General features: G+C 46.4%; 1 protein-coding gene across 1 annotated transcript in view; it reads left to right on the top strand.

Moving 5' to 3' along the window:
• The window catches only part of cacna1ib (calcium voltage-gated channel subunit alpha1 Ib), a gene marked incomplete at its 3' end in the record, with an annotated part of 72028 nt that overhangs the window by 51378 nt on the left and 5650 nt on the right, over positions 1-15000 (top strand). Inside the window, 8 exon segments of the mRNA XM_083694363.1 lie at positions 146-297; positions 703-812; positions 2671-2804; positions 3883-3953; positions 6848-6926; positions 7432-7553; positions 8225-8728; positions 13550-13696. Of these exon segments, the coding sequence (XP_083550489.1) occupies positions 146-297; positions 703-812; positions 2671-2804; positions 3883-3953; positions 6848-6926; positions 7432-7553; positions 8225-8728; positions 13550-13696 (1319 nt within the window).

Genomic DNA, 15000 nt, shown 5'->3' with positions numbered 1-15000 from the left:
CCCCCTCCCCTCCCCTCCTCTCTTCTCCCCTCCCTCCTCTCCCCTCCTCTCCTCTCCTCTCCCCTCCCTCCTCCACCCCCCCGTCCCTCTCCCCCCCCCCCCCCCCCCGCCCCCCCTCCCTCTCCTCTCCTCCCTCCATCCTCAGAGGCCCAGAAGGTGCCGTACTATGCTAACTACAGCCAGGTGCGTCTGATGATCCACTCCCTGTGCACCAGCCACTACCTGGACCTCTTCATCACCTTCATCATCTGTATCAATGTCATCACCATGTCCTTGGAGCACTACAGCCAGCCACCCGTAAGACTCTGTGTGTGTGTGTGTGTGTGTGTGTGTGTGTGTGTGTGTGTGTGTGTGCTCAACAGCACACATGCACCACTAATTACTGTGGTTTGAAAAAGGAAGACAAAGGAAGAAACTCAAGCACACTGGCCTTCTTGCTAAAGACACCCTGTTACATCCTGATGAAGGTCTGCTGACTGTGACGTTGGTGTCTTTCCACAAACTGTACATGTGAAACAGCAAGGACATTTATTCATTCACTCTGAGAACCCGGAGCAAGCTAATGTGCAAGGGGCAAGCTTTTATCAAACATTTACTGTGTTAAAAATTGCAACCCTGTGGTAAAGATTGCGTCTCTCTCTCTCTCCCTCCCTACCTCTCTCCCTCTCTCCCTCTCTCTCCCTCTCTCTCTCTCTCTCTCAGTCATTGGAGACAGCTCTGAAGTACTGTAACTACTTCTTTACCTCCACCTTTGTGATTGAAGCAGCTCTCAAGCTGATCGCCTTTGGCTTCCGACGTTTCTTCAAAGATAGGTAAATGACAGTTCCAGCTTTCTGTGCTTTGAGTCACCAGTAGAATACCAACATATCAATACAACAACAGCCTGGCCTGACACACACACACACACACACACACACGCTCGCTCGCACACACACACACGCACACACACACACACACACACACACACACACACACACACACACACACACACACACACACACACACCGACACAGAGGCACACCAAGCACTGGACTTGTTCTAACATTGAGATGCACTGTAGAACTACCATACCAAAACATATGGCATGGTTCATGAGTGGTAAAACTACATCAAAACCCATTCTAATACACCTGAACAGCTCTCAATTAATAATCCCCCCCCCTCCTCTCTCACTCCAATTTGTCATGATGATCATCATTTACTTTCACATACCAGATGGCTGTTAAATGAATATCTGCTTATAGAAATCTCATATGTGCTAATGCTTATTTATGTGTATGTAATCAGTGTAATATCCGAATGGGGTAAAGCCCCCTTAGAGGGATGAGAAATTATGCTTCGATAATTCTTTAATTGTACATTATTATCTCTGACATCATTATGTCCCCCGATACATCATGTTTGTGTACAGAGGCTGTGCTGTTTAACATGGAGACGACTCAGAGACAGAGGGAGTCACGTTAGCATAGCTTAGATAGCATGTTAGCATAGATTAGTGAGCACATACTGCAGATGACTGAGACAGACATCTGAGGGACCGAGGGATAGCATGTTAGCGTAGCTTAGTTAGCATATAGATGTTCTCTTGGATAGGCATGTTAGCATAAATGAATTAGCATATAGATGGCTCATGGATAGCATATTAGCATAGATTAGTTAGCATATAGATGATGTACTGTAGCAGTGTCAAGTCGATGATGTTATCCTTGGTAATTGTATGTGTCAATGTGAGAGCTTGGCCCCATTTCCGTAGATTAGCTGGTTTGAGATGATGGTATTTGATGGTATTTGATGGTATTTGATGGTATTTGATGGTATTTGATGTGAAGTAGTCTTGTTGTCAGGGGTATAATGATGAAAGGGGATAACAGTGGATATACTAATAGTATATGAGTTGAAATCCCATAGAGCCTCATTCAGTGAAGTTATGTGAAAGGTCGATAGTCACTGCTTAATACTTTCGTACGTTTTTTCAACGTTGCAGCTGTTCAGCGGGTGTTTGAATGTAGTTGAGAACACATTTTGCTTATTCTCTTCAGAATATGACCTATTTTAGTGTGAGTTAAGAGAATTGCTTCGATAACAATTGCCCAGCAGTGTGTGTGTGTGTGTGTGTGTGTGTGTGTGTGTGTGTGTGTGTGTGTCTGTGTGCGTGCGTGCATGTGTGCGTGTGTGCGTGCGTGCGTGCGTGCGTGTGTGTGTGTGTGTGTGTGTTTGCGCATGCATGTGTGCGTTGGTAGGTAGGCCTGTTCAACTCACAAGAAACATTATTATCTAGGCCAAGAAACATTTACATTCATATTACACCATCAACAAATTCTACTGAAACACTGAGATTTCTGTAACACAGTATGAGAGAGAGAGAGAGAGAGAGAGAGAGGGAGAGAGAGAGAGAGAGAAAGAGAGGGAGAGAGAGGGAGAGAGAAAGAGAGGGAGAGAGAGGGAGAGAGAGAGAGAGAGGGAGAGAGAGAGAGAGAGAGAAAGAGAGGGAGAGAAAGAGAGAGAGAGAGAGAGAGAGAGAGAGAGAGAAAGTGACAGATTTCATTCATTGCACAACCACCACTGTAATTTATATGAACCGTGTGTGTGTATGTCTGTGTGTGTCTGTGTCTGTGTGTGTGTGTGTGTGTGTGTGTGTGTGTGTGTGTGTGTGTGTGTGTGTGATCCCAGGTGGAACCAGTTGGACCTTGCCATCGTGCTGCTCTCTGTGATGGGCATCACTCTGGAGGAGATCGAGATCAACGCGTCCTTGCCCATCAACCCTACCATCATACGCATAATGAGGGTCCTGAGGATAGCACGAGGTACACACACACACACACACACACACACACACACACACACACACACACACACATCCCACTTCCCCCCTTCCATCTTCAGACCCCTGCAGACTAAAGGTAACGCTGACAATCCATAATTCTATACCATTTTCTCTCATCATCCCCTCTCTCCGGCCCTCCTTCCTCCTCCAGTAATCCTAACCTTATTATTCCTTCCAAATGTAATCATATGATTGGCATCGCCCTCCTCACCACCGTGCGCTCTCAAAAGTGCCTCTTCACTCCTCCCTGAGAAAAAGGCTAATTATACGATTCACACTTAAGCCTCTGGCCCTACCGCGACCTCCGCCTGCAACAATGGCGAATTGGGAGAGCTGCACAGCCCCGTGAGAAATATCTTAATATATGGTAATTCCCGGCAGGCGATAGGTGGAATAATGAGCAGGCGAGATATCTGATTGGAGGTTCCACGCTTGGCAACGTCGGTTCCAAGTCTGTGGTCTTTGTGAGAATGCTAACTAGCCAGGGGAGGCTGGCGGAGGTAGAAATCGGAGGACAGGCTCATTGTGATGCATTGAGTGGAATGAGAAATAGTTTAAATGTTTGATACCATTCCTCATTCTATTCCATGCATGACAATGAGCCTGTCCTCCAATTTCTACCTCCACCAGCCTCCGCTTTAACAAGCGTAGCTAGGTGTATGAAAGAGAAGATTCTAGAAGGGGTCACTTGTCTGTTGAAAGGATGTTAGAAACTAAACAATTCATGCTGCAGATGGTTGATTCAAGATAAGGAGAGCCAGCAAAGCTTTGTAGTCATGGCTAATGATGTAGGGGCTGGGAAAGGTGAATCCCTAGAACTCTAATTCCCAGCAGGCTTTGTTTCATTCTCCCAGGAGTTCTTTTGGCCCTTTCTGTGAGAATGCCCGTCCTCACTGGAAATTAGACCGTTGGGAATTCTGTGGACTGTTGTGAAAACTCTTAACTTAATATTTCTGTTATTTCCCCCACTGTCTGCTTTCTTTCTTTCACTCTCTCTCGTTCTCTCTCTCGTTCTCTCTCTCGTTCTCTCTCTCGATCTCTCTCTCTCTCTCTCTCAGTTCTCAAGCTCTTGAAGATGGCTACAGGGATGCGTGCTCTTCTAGACACAGTGGTACAGGCCCTACCTCAGGTGTGTATACACACACACACACACGCACAAACATGCTCACGCACGCACGCACGCACGCATCACAAGGGTAGAGAAAATCAGGACGGACATGGATCACCACAATACCATTAACAGATAACCATCTCCCCCTACGATAGCCCCATCCTTCCCTCCATCCTTCCCGCCATATTTCCTTCCTTCCTTCCTTTCATCCCGCCTTCCTGTGCTTATCACAAGGACACATAAAAGTTAATTAACAGGCCGGGTTATGATGAACGAGATCTGTCCATTTCTGAGCCCCTGACCTGATATGTGGTAGGAAGTGGGGTTATGACTAATGTTTCCCTTGATCGCAATGACTTTCCGACACTCCGCTCATTTTCTATGGAAATTAAGCCTTATTGGAGACAAGAAATGTACTTTTTAATCTCACAGTCTCAAAGTAGAGCCAAGAGATACTGAATAAGTTGTGAAACTCTTTGTTCACTTTGCTTCGCCCCACAGCATGGCATTTCTGCTCCAGCGAGAGGATTTGCTCGCCCACCGATAGATATTTTTTGTTACATGGGCTCATCAGCTCATCAGCTCCTGTACTTCAATGCCTTAAGGGTGTTTTCCTCTGTTTGCTTTTCATCTCTTTGGTTAGCAGCATACTGTACACACACACACACACACACACACACAAAAACACACACAAAAACACACACACACACACACAGGCACACACACACACACACACACAGGCACACACACACACACACACACACACACACACACACACACACACACACACACACACAAAAACACACACACAGTGGAAATATCCATGCTGAGACTATTGCAATAGCTACATTCTCGCCTGCTTCATTTGTGCCTAAAATCAATAGACACATTTTTTTCATCTAGTCTCTTCTCTTCTTTTCTTCTCCGCCACACGTCACTGGTTCACTTTGATGTTGTTGGTTTTGCAGGTTGTTTCAGTTCAGGTTAGCGTCTCATCATGTTATACACACCTAAATCACCCTTAAAGCCATTAGTGAGGCTGTTAGGGCTGAAGTGAAGACTGGTGACACGCACGCACGCACACACACACGCACGCACACACACACACACACACACACGCACGCGCAGACACACCAAGGCATGGCCCGTTTAACTCCAAATTGGCTACTTAATGGAGCCCAAAATGGCCGCTGTCTGGTAATACTTCATGTCCAAGGTCATAACTGAATTACTGCGTTGATTCAATCCATTCATTTGCAAACAGAATTTCAGTTTTTTTGTGTGGGTGTAAGGGCTCTCAATAATGTAGTCTGTTTTTCCGCATTTTTCAACGCGCTATACAAACTTTGGTACAAGGTAACCTAGATGTTTACCAGTGAAGATCCCAACTTATGAATAATGAACAAATATTGTTGTGGGCATATAACTCCGCAAGTTGTCATAACACTTGGGTAAGACTGCCTTACTTCTCAGGACAAAATCAAAGTATACAGAAGCCAAACAAGCTGCATGTTTCAAGAGCTACAGAACAGTTGCCAAGTGGTTCCTTGGCATTCACACAGGAGTCTCTCTCTCTCTCTCTCTCTCTCTCTCTCTCTCTCACACACACACACACACACACACACACACACTCACGCACACACACACACACACACAAACACACACACACACGCATGTACAGACACACGCGTGCGTGTGTGCCCACACACACACACACACACACACACACACACACACACACACACACACACACACACACACACACTCTGCTCCCTACTGCTCTGCTCAGTATTCACAGTGCAGTCCCTCACTAGAAAACAACAACCATATTGTTTCTTAATCAACTCTCTCTCAAGGTGTACTCCAAGACAATCCCATTCGCTTATGCAAACCCCAGGGGTCATTTCCCTAACTAATGAAATTGAGTTTCCCTCGGATACCAGCACTTGGATCCAGCCCATAATATGGTAACATTCCACCATGGAGCACAGGTGTATTCCGGAACTTTTAGAATTAGTTTCACTTGCCCATCGCTACCGCAAGATAACATGGCTAAACAGGCAGAGTTCTGCCTGCCCCTTTGCCCTAAGGGGGGTCTAGTCATTATTGAATACAATACCATACCGGTTTAAGCCCTGGAGGAGTGGATAGGATCACGACAGCTGAGGTTGAAAGGCTTGAGTTATTACAAAACCATGTCCAGTAATAACATGATTATTACTTGGAAAGCTGCTGGAGAATTGAGAGAGGTTTTATCAAGGCGGAATTGTTAGATATGAGATCATGGTGCTGGCCACACTAGTCCGTCAGAAAATGGACAAAAACGTATAAGTATGAAGTCTCGTGTCTGATTTCGATCCTTGGAATTCAGACGTGACGTTTGAAACAGCCAAGCAACTCAACAACGCTTCCTAGTTTCTAAATGGCTCAACGGACGAACAGACCGTCAAGAGTTAAACTCCTCTGAACATTTCTGTCCGTAAAGAAATTACAACCGGACATCTGCTGACCCTTGTTATCTGTGTTCTTTGTCAACGGATAACCCCCGTAGAGAAACCACTGGCTCAATCTGTAATGAACAGATTACAGTACAACAGACTAGTGGGATTGGGGCCTAAATGAAAGAGTTTAGAATGGTGTTCAAGTGAGATGTTGTTGAAGGTGTTAGGATTAGGGTTAGAGAGTGAGTCCAATAGTCCGCTCCAGTGTCACGCAAATCTCAATGATGATTTTTCTAGTCTTTGCCAAAAGGGATCGTGTCTGCTTCACCGATAAACAACAGAAAGAAAAAAAAAAAACAGAAGAAGAAGAAAAACAGCCTGGTATTGATTGCTGATTGGCTGAATGTTTCCCAAGTCAGGAAATGTAACGGCATGTGTTGTTTGCTGATTGGTGGAACTCTCTTCCTCTAGGTGGGGAACCTGGGTCTGCTGTTCATGCTGCTGTTCTTCATCTATGCTGCTCTGGGGGTGGAGCTGTTTGGAGAGCTGGGTGAGACACACTCACACACACACACACACACACACACACACACACACACACACACACACACACACACACACACACACACACACACACACACACACACACACACACACACACACACACACACACTCCTAATTCACTCTGCTACAGCACAGAGGAGACAATACCCACATGCTGTTTAAACTCAGAGATCAGAGATTGGCATCTTAGGTCCTGCAGATTTTTGGGAATTACACACTTGGTGTCTTCACACACAAACTAGGACTGGGGTTGTCTCTGCCTTATTGAAATGCCTGCTGTTTTTATATCTCCTGTAGCAACTCATTACCCCATATGGGCTGGAAGGTGCAATGACAATTAAATGAATACAAATCAACATCACACATACAGTGTAATGCACTTAAAATCTGTGAAATCTGCTGGAGACCTGTTGCTATTTGAATCCCTCATCCTCCTCTTCCTCTTCCTCTCCTCTCTTCCCTCCTCCTCTCCTCCTTTCTTCTTATATCAGTGTGTAACGCGGACTACCCGTGCGAAGGCATGAGTCGCCACGCCACTTTCGAGAACTTTGGCATGGCCTTCCTCACCCTCTTCCAGGTCTCCACGGGAGACAACTGGAACGGCATCATGAAGGTACACAAACCCCTACAGCATCATGGGAAATGTAGGCAGTTTGATAAATCTGGGGGTCTTTAGGACTGCAAGCCTCTCTGCACCTCTGTCACCCATGATAACTCCCTTATCTCTAACAGTCAGCACTTGGGCGTCCTCCAATCATGTTTGATGCAGGCTCAAGCATCACAATGGGCAGCACGGTCATGATTGGAGGATGCGTTGTCAATCAGGGCTGATTGGAGCGATTGACAGAATGATTGGCTGTGGTTCAGAGTGCAGAGCGAGTTGATTCAGAGTGCCAGAAATGATAAAAGCGTTAAGCTTTTAAGCTGTACTACAGAGAGATGTTGTCACAAGTCACAAGGGCTCTCTGAAGCTCCTTATCACAAGTCCGATCAGGTCACTTCCAATCAGGTTGCTACCAATCAGGTCCTCTGAATTTGCATGTCCTTTTTGAGAGTGCTCTTTTCCAGAGCTTTTTTTTTGCACAGTCATAAGGGAAGGGGAGGTTTTTGGAGTACCACGTTGCTAGCATCTGAACAGATCCCTCTCTCTCTCCTTCTCTCCATCCTTCCCTCCCTCCTCTACTCCCTTCTTCCCTTCACTTCTATAATCCCCCCTCTCTCTCTATCTCTCTTCCCTCCCTCCCTCCTCTACTCCTCCCCCCCCCTCTCTCCTTCCCCCTGCAGGACACACTGCGTGACTGCCCCCCGGGCCCTGGCGACTACCCCTGCCACGCGGGCCTCCAGTTCATCTCTCCCATGTACTTTGTCTCCTTCGTGCTGACCGCCCAGTTTGTCCTCATCAACGTGGTCGTGGCCGTTCTCATGAAACACCTGGACGACTCCAACAAAGAGGCCCAGGAGGACGCGGAGATGGATGCAGAGATCGAGCTGGAGCTGGCCCAGGGAGGGCTCTGTTGCCTGGGGGGGATTGGAGTTGTGGCTGGGGCTGGGGGTGGAGGTGGAGGTGGAGGTGGAGGTGGAGGTGGAGGTGGTGGTGGTGGTGGTGGTGGTGGTGGTGGAAGTGGAGGGGTGGACGGAGGTGGTAGACAGGCGGTGGGGGTTGGGGTGGGGGCCACAGGGGGGCAGCAGAGTGGGGTGACGCCGCGCCACAGAGGAGGAGGGGGGCACGACGGACATCATCATCATCATCATCATCAACACAAACGGAAGCTCTACTCACCCTCTCAGGTAGTGTGGGGTTCTGGTCTGTTTTCTTCTGGTGTGTTCTAGTCTGGTCTGGTCTGGTCTGGTGTGTTCTGGTCTGTTCTAGTCTGGTCTGGTCTGGTCTGGTCTGGTCTGGTCTGTTCTAGTCTGGTCTGGTCTGGTCTGGTCTGGTCTGGTCTGGTCTGGTCTGGTCTGGTCTGGTCTGTTCTAGTCTGGTCTGGTTTGGTCTGTTCTGTTCTGTTCTGTTCTGTTCTGTTCTGTTCTGTTCTGTTCTGTTCTGTTCTGTTGGGTTGTGGTCTGTTCTAGTCTGTTCTAGTCTGGTCTGTTCTAGTCTATTGGGTTGTGGTCTGTTCTGGTCTGGTCTGTTCTGGTCTGGTCTGGTCTGTTCTATTCTGTTCTGTTCGATTGTACTCTATTCTGTTCTAGGGTCAGTTTCCTGAAAGCTTGGTAGCTTAAGTAATTTCATTTCATTTGATGGTCCAGTCCCATGCCTCTCCTAGACCAACAAAATTAATCCTTTAACACATTTCCTTCTTTCACACAGAGCAGATTGACCTGCACACATTGATTTTACAAGTGTTACTCTCTGTGCGGCTGGGTTGTCAGGAGAAATGAAGTACTACTTAAGCTTTTCGAAAACTGAGCCCTTTCTATTCTGTTCTGCACACACACACACACACACACACACACACACACACACACACACACACACACACACACACACACACAAACACACAAATACGTCTCCGCCTCCCCTCAGCCTAAAAATAGCAGCAGTCGATGGCGGCAGGCGTCAGGCCGCTATTTGTTTTTTACCTTCAATTGTTGGCTTCTTTGATTACGCCGGGTGGCGGTTCAAACAGAGAGTGGCAAAAGCAGGTCCAATCTCAACCTCCCATCAGTGTAACTAGTGGGAATTATAGCACCTGGGTATGAGCTGCTGACATTTATTTATAGAACTAAGACAGCCCTAGCAAAATGAAATGTACTGAGCTACGAGAGAGAACAGGGTGGGGGGGGGGTGGGGGGTGGGGGGTGGGGGGGGGTATTGAAGGAATCGATGGAAGGAAAGAGAGAGGAGCATAAGAGAAAATGAATGCAAACAAGAGGTCTGTGATGAAAAGAATAACAGATGAGGAAGAGAAAGAGATTGAGTTGATGAGGGAAGCGATGGGTCTACGATCATGAGAGAGAAAGAGAGGGGAAAAGAGTGAGAGAGAGAGAGAGAGAGAGAGAGAGTGACAGAGAGAGAGAGAGAAAGAGAGAGAGAGACAGAGAGAGAGAGTGAGAGAGAGAGAGAGAGAGAGAGAGAGAGAATGTCTAATCAGGAGGAGGAAGGGTGTGAAAGTGGGTAGGGGTTGTGACACTGTCTCGTGGATGGGAGCTATTGTCTGTCAAGCCAGTGTTATTTTGGACCTGAGTGACGGGAGAAAGAGGACACAGTATCTCTCACAATGTGTCTCTTTCTCAAAAAATAAGAAAAAATACAAATTATGCTTTAGAAGTAAAAGAAAACGCGAATAGAACTGGTCATCCTAAAGGCCTAGCTCTATCCAAACTCCCAATCCAGCCAGAGAGCTAATATGCACGGTCTCTCAATGGGAGACGAAAAACACTCACTTAAGCCTGGCAGCTAAACTCCATCAGTTTGATGTGGGATTCCCTTATTGACAGAGCATAATCAGCCTAACGAGGAGACAGTCTGAGTAGAAAGGCATGGTTGTTGCTTATTCTGCTCTTGATAGACACGCTCACAATTGTTCTCCTTTTTCCCCCACTGACTTTGAATGACAGAATAGCAAATCTCTGGTCTCCAGATGATTATTTTTCATTGCTATTATTTAATAAGCTATTGTGCTTCATGGTCTCTCAATGGGAGACTAAAAAAAAACAATCATTCACTTGCATTTGTTTGCTACAATGTAATCTCTCTCTCTCTCTTTCTCTCTCTCTCTCTCTCAAATCAAATCAAATCAAAGTGTATTTGTCATATACACAGAATACAGCCCTAGACGGTGTAATGAAATGCTTTGGGCAAGTTAGCTCCTCCAACAGTGCAACCATGAAGTCATAATAAAACAAGAACATAAGATATAGATTTTATTAGCAGGAGAGAACTTGTACAGGGGGGTAGCAGGGGAGAAGAGGTCTCGGGGTTAGGGTTAGTATAGGGGGGGTAGTGAGGGTGCAGCGGTCTTTCTCTCTCTCTCTCTCTCTCTCTCTCTCTCTCTCTCTCTCCCTCTTCTTCTCAGTATCTCTCTCTCTCAGAATCTCTTTCTCATTATCTTTTCCTCTCAGAATATCTCTCTCTCCCCCCCCCTCTCTCTCTCTCTCTCTCAGAATCTCTCAGTACCTTTCCCTCTATCAGAATCTTTCAGTACCTCTCCCTCTCTCAGAATCTCTCAGTATCTCTCTCTCCCAGTAGACTAAGAAGCTGGCGTCCTTCCAGTTTCCCCACAAGTGTCTTAGCTAATGGCCCAACACACACCCCTGCCAAAATCAGACTGAGCAAGGGCCTGATTGCGAGATAATTAGCCCTGAGTTGTGTGTGTGTGTGTGTGTCTCTGTGTGTGTGTGTGTGCGTGCGTGCGTGCGCTTGTATACTCACTTGCTATGTGTGTGTGCTTCTTGCATACTCTATGTGTGTGTATATAATTGACAGAAGATCTCCCTTGACAAAGTTCAAAGGGAAGTGAAAGAGTTGAGTCTGGTGGGTTATTGAACTTGGCGATAGGGGGGGCACAGATGATCGGTAGGGGGTACCAGTGGGGGGGAGGGTGGGGGTGATGAGAAGCGGGTAGCTGTGGAGAAAGGGCCAGATGGTAGGGCAACCAATCAAACCAGGTCAGCGCCAACACTTACCCACCCCAGACCCCCTCTAGCCAATCGATGGGCCTCGATCACCCCTCATGGTGTGCCCATCTGCCTAAGGAGAGGACGAACTGTGGGCACTGTGTGTGTGTGTGTGTGTGTGTGTGTGTGTGTGTGTGTGTGTGTGTGTGTGTGTGTGTGTGTGTGTGTGTGTGTGTGTGTGTGTGTGTGCGTGCCCGCCTGCTGTCTCTTGTCTATGTATGCTTGAGTGGGCACTGCCAGGGTCCGGCTATTGACTGCAGTCCTCACCTCACACTCTCCTCTACACACAGAGAGAGAGAGAGAGAGAGAGAGAGAGAGAGAGAGAGAGAGAGAGAGAGAGAGAGAGAGAGAGAGAGAGAGAGAGAGAGCATAGCATTTAGTCTGAACTACCTGTACAGACAATGGAGAAATAATTAACTGATTTGATTGATTGATTGATTGATTGATTGATTGATTGATTGATTGATTGATTGACTGACTGACTGACTGACTCCCTCACTGACTGACTGACTCACTGACTGTCAATGGCCCCTGGTCCTAGCATAGATTTGTTTTTCTTATGATGACTGATGTATAGATGATTCACTTACTTAGACAAATGTACTTGTTGTAAATCGCTTTGGATAAAAGCATCAGCTATATGTCCAAAATGTAAATGTAAAATGACTGACTGACTCACTGACTCACTGACTGACTGACTGACTCACCGACTGACTGACTCATTGACTGACTGACTCATTCACTGACTCACTCACTGACTCACTCACTGACTCACCGACTGACTGACTCACTGACTGACTGACTGACTGACTGAGGAATAGGGGAAAGAGCAGAGAGATTCTCATGACTTCTGACTCTCTGTGATAGGCCTAAACCTAACCTTGTTGAGACCAGTCTTTCTTAGTTCAGAGAGCCTGGGGAAATTATTTGCCGAAAGTAGCTACAAAGGTGTGGAAAGTAGTGAAATGAGTGACGCCTCGTGACACGTCAAACCAATCAAATACCTTGCTTGGGCGGAGCCCTAAAACAAAACAGAATTCAGTTTTCCTCCAGGTTTTCTTCCATTTTCTTCAATGTTGCAAGCTAGCAATCATCAACATCTCTATGAAAAACAGTCCTACCCAGTTAGAAAAGACAACATGCTTCTCAACTCTTCTGACTAGTACTAGCAACTCCTCAACACTAGCAACTCCTCAACACAGACTATCTCATTCACTTTAGTGTATTCAATGGAAAAGCAGATTCAATGGAGTTTCAATGCTCAATTGCTCTTGAAGCAGAAGAGAGCTCTTTAAATAGAAACATGTAATTAATCTTAAAAACGTAGCGTTTGTCCTCCCGCCTCCCGCCTCTGCCTGCGTTTGTAAAGGAGGAAATATAACTTGTCATTGTCTCTGGGTTCTCCAGCGAAGGATCGAAATAACACTGACTCCACAAGATAATGTTTAATTCAACAACACCAGATAATTAATTAGCTTTCTCTGCAGAAAGGGAGAAAGAGAGAAAATGGGAGAGAGAGCGAGAGAGAGCGAGAGAGAGAGAGAGAGAGAAAGGAGGTTGGGTGGCAGAGATACTGTACCCTGTAAAGCTTTGCCTGGATGTCTGACAAATGTGACAGACTCTAAATTGTGCAGCGGCTGGCATTAAGAGTGAGCATCCCTGCTTCTTTTAGGGAAAATGACAAGTCGAGACAGTGTTGAGATGCTGACTGTGACACGAGGGGACGGGAAGTCAAACACAGAGACGGGCCTTGGGGTGACACGCACACACACACACACACACACACACACACACACACACACACACACACACAGTACGTGTCCATGTGGGATGCTGCAGGAGGCAGAGGTGTTGATATAGGTATCTGCTCTGAGACCTACTGTATGACCTGTATCATAACACTGTGTGTGTGTGTGTGTGTGTGTGTGTGTGTGTGTGTGTGTGTGTGTGTGTGTGTGTGTGTGTGTGTGTGTGTGTGTGTGTGTGTTGCAGGAGAACCAGTGGCTGGACAGTGTGTCCCTGCTGATAAAGGACTCCTTCGAGGGAGAGATGCTGATGATTGACAACCTCTCTGGCTCTGTCTTCCACCACTACTCCTCCCCCCCTGTCTGCAAGGACAGCAAGGGCCACCCGCAGGAGGTAGGCACACACACACACACACACACAGACACACACACACACACAGACATACCGGCGTGTCACTGTCCTTATGCTACAGTTTGGCTTAAATGAGCCCCAATGGGCGGGATATCCATCAGTTGTCAGTCATCCTGCAGCATAACTCAAAGGCAAGTCTGAGTTGTCAATCAAATGACATTTCCACTATCATTACAGTATATCTGTATTCTGACACACACACACACACACACACACGCTGCCTCTCATTGATATATAGTCAACTGACAGTTCAATGTTGTTCCGCTCCACTTCCCCCGCCGTAATTGCAGCACTTGAGTATTCTGACACGCGCGCAAAGCAGTTGAACAGCCATGCAAGTGCATTTACCACACACATAAGTCATGCTTGGGAAACAACACAGTAGATGGATGCCTATCCCATGTAAATAAAGTAAATGTGTACAGCATTATCAAGAAGAAGTCTACAAATGTTCTAGTTCATATTCATATTTAAACAACACTAATGTTTTAACTTCCACACCTTGATTTAAGAAAAAATTTGGAGTGGTCTCTTAATTTTTTCCAGAGCTGTATATATATTGATGCTATTGCTTTTTACCACAGTGAAACAAGGAATGATTTTTTACTGGCTGGCTTTTGATAAATTGGCATAAAAAAATCAGCACACAAATGCAAGAGAAAAACGCAAGATGGAAACCGTGATTCATTTGTACAGTCATTGTTACGACGTCTACGCCAGAAGTTCTGATTTTCCATTGTGGTCATAACTCATCATGACACAGGTCAAGGGGTTATGCCATTGAAAGGGGGTGTGACATAACTCACACCGCATAAAAAAACGGTTATCTCACTCAATTCGTCCTTGATTAGTTGTATGGTACGGTGGCCTCAGAGGTTCAATTACACACATCATCACTGTCAACTAGAGCAGATGGTGTATGTTACTGTACATTCACACATGCACTTCCACAGGCACGAACAGACGCGTGGATGCACCCTACGCACACATGCTCTACTGCTGTCAGTATTCACAGTGCACTCCCTCACTGGAAATCAACAACAATATGCTATCTTAATCTACTTTCTCACACAATGGACACACATGTTTTCACACCCACTGAAGGGCTGGTATCATCATTTCCATTGTTTCAGAGTGACACAGTGCACATACGGGTGTGGTTCTGACCGAGTGTGTGTGTGTGTGTGTGTGTGTGTGTGTGTGTGTGTGTGTGTGTGTGTGTGTGAGAGAGAGACCGTGTGTGTGCGTGCGTATGTGTGTGACTGTGTTTGACTGTATGACCATAT

This window comes from Argentina silus (genome assembly GCF_951799395.1).
Source record: "Argentina silus genome assembly, chromosome: 22".
Taxonomy (NCBI): domain Eukaryota; kingdom Metazoa; phylum Chordata; class Actinopteri; order Argentiniformes; family Argentinidae; genus Argentina; species Argentina silus.
The sequence above is the reverse complement of the archived record's forward strand: the minus strand, read 5'-3'. Positions and strand labels throughout refer to the sequence as shown.